Genomic DNA, 1,154 nt, shown 5'->3' on the forward strand with positions numbered 1-1,154 from the left:
CTGCTCCTGCTGCTGCTTGGTCAGCACCTGCCGCAGAGAAGAGGGGGGGTGCAGGTGACCATCCCCCCGCCCCTCCACCGAGCCCAGCACCCTCCCCCTACCCCAGGAACCAGCTGGAGGGGTATCATGGAATCATGGAATGGTTTGGGTTGGAAGGGACCTCAAAGTCCCCTGAGTCCCACCCCCTGCCATGGGCAGGGACACCTTCCATAGCCCAGGTTGCTCCAAGCCTCATCCAGCCTGGCCTTGGACACTCCCAGGGATGGGGCATCCAAAGCTTCTCTGGGCAACCTGTCCCAGTGCTCCCACCCTCTGCAGGAAGAATTCCTTCCTGCTGTCCAAAGTAAATCCACCCTCCAGCATCTCCCCATTACGCCAAGGGCAGAGCATCCCGTGAGCCTGGCCGGCACGACGCGCAGCCTCACCTTGTAGAAGGAATCCATGGAGAGCAGAACCACCCAAGGGACATCCAGAGCCTCAATGATCATGGTGGCCACCGTGGTCTTCCCAGAGGCGCTGCCCCCTCCCAGGCCTGCCAGGGAAACGGGGATGAAGGCACCAACCCCACAACCAGCCTGCCCAGGCCCGGGTCCCACCCTGCGGCACTGAACAGGAGGAATCTCTGAAGAGGGGGATCGATAGGCTTTACAAGAGAGATTATCCTTCGGAATGTCAAATACTGTGTACTACTGCCAGCAACACACACGGAAAAACCTGGGAAACCCTTTGTCAGATCGTTGTGTAACAAGGAGGAGGCTGGCAGGACAACAGCCTAGGCTAAATCCCTGGGAGCTCGTGACAGCCTCGGCAGCGAGGGCTGGGGGAACAGCCGGCACGGACTGTGTCTGCTCCTAGCCCATTCGCAGGCTCCCAGCCCAATCCTACGGCTCACCCAGCTGACACCAGACTATCCATGGGAACCCTCCCTGCTCCCATTGGGCTGAGCGGCACGCAGACTGGACTCTGGAGCCAACCCCAAGTTTCCAAGGAAGCTGTAGAGTGGGAATTCCCACTGAGATCCCCTGGAGAGCCACCGGGCAGGCAGCTCCGACGCTGCCCGTGCTACCCCGCACCATCGGAAGCGGACAGAGCCCAGAGACGCGCTGTCCGTGCCTACCGATCACGAAGGCCTCCTTGGACTGCGTGCCGTGCTC

General features: G+C 61.2%; 1 protein-coding gene across 1 annotated transcript in view; it reads right to left on the minus strand.

Annotated features, from left to right (window-relative positions):
- The window catches only part of LOC104511784 (uridine-cytidine kinase-like 1), a 5,469-nt gene that overhangs the window by 3,759 nt on the left and 556 nt on the right, over positions 1–1,154 (minus strand). Inside the window, 3 exon segments of the mRNA XM_010154530.1 lie at positions 2–27; positions 426–532; positions 1,118–1,151. Of these exon segments, the coding sequence (XP_010152832.1) occupies positions 2–27; positions 426–532; positions 1,118–1,151 (167 nt within the window).

The sequence above is a fragment of the Eurypyga helias genome, unplaced genomic scaffold (genome assembly GCF_000690775.1).
Source record: "Eurypyga helias isolate BGI_N326 unplaced genomic scaffold, ASM69077v1 scaffold23476, whole genome shotgun sequence".
NCBI lineage: Eukaryota > Metazoa > Chordata > Aves > Eurypygiformes > Eurypygidae > Eurypyga > Eurypyga helias.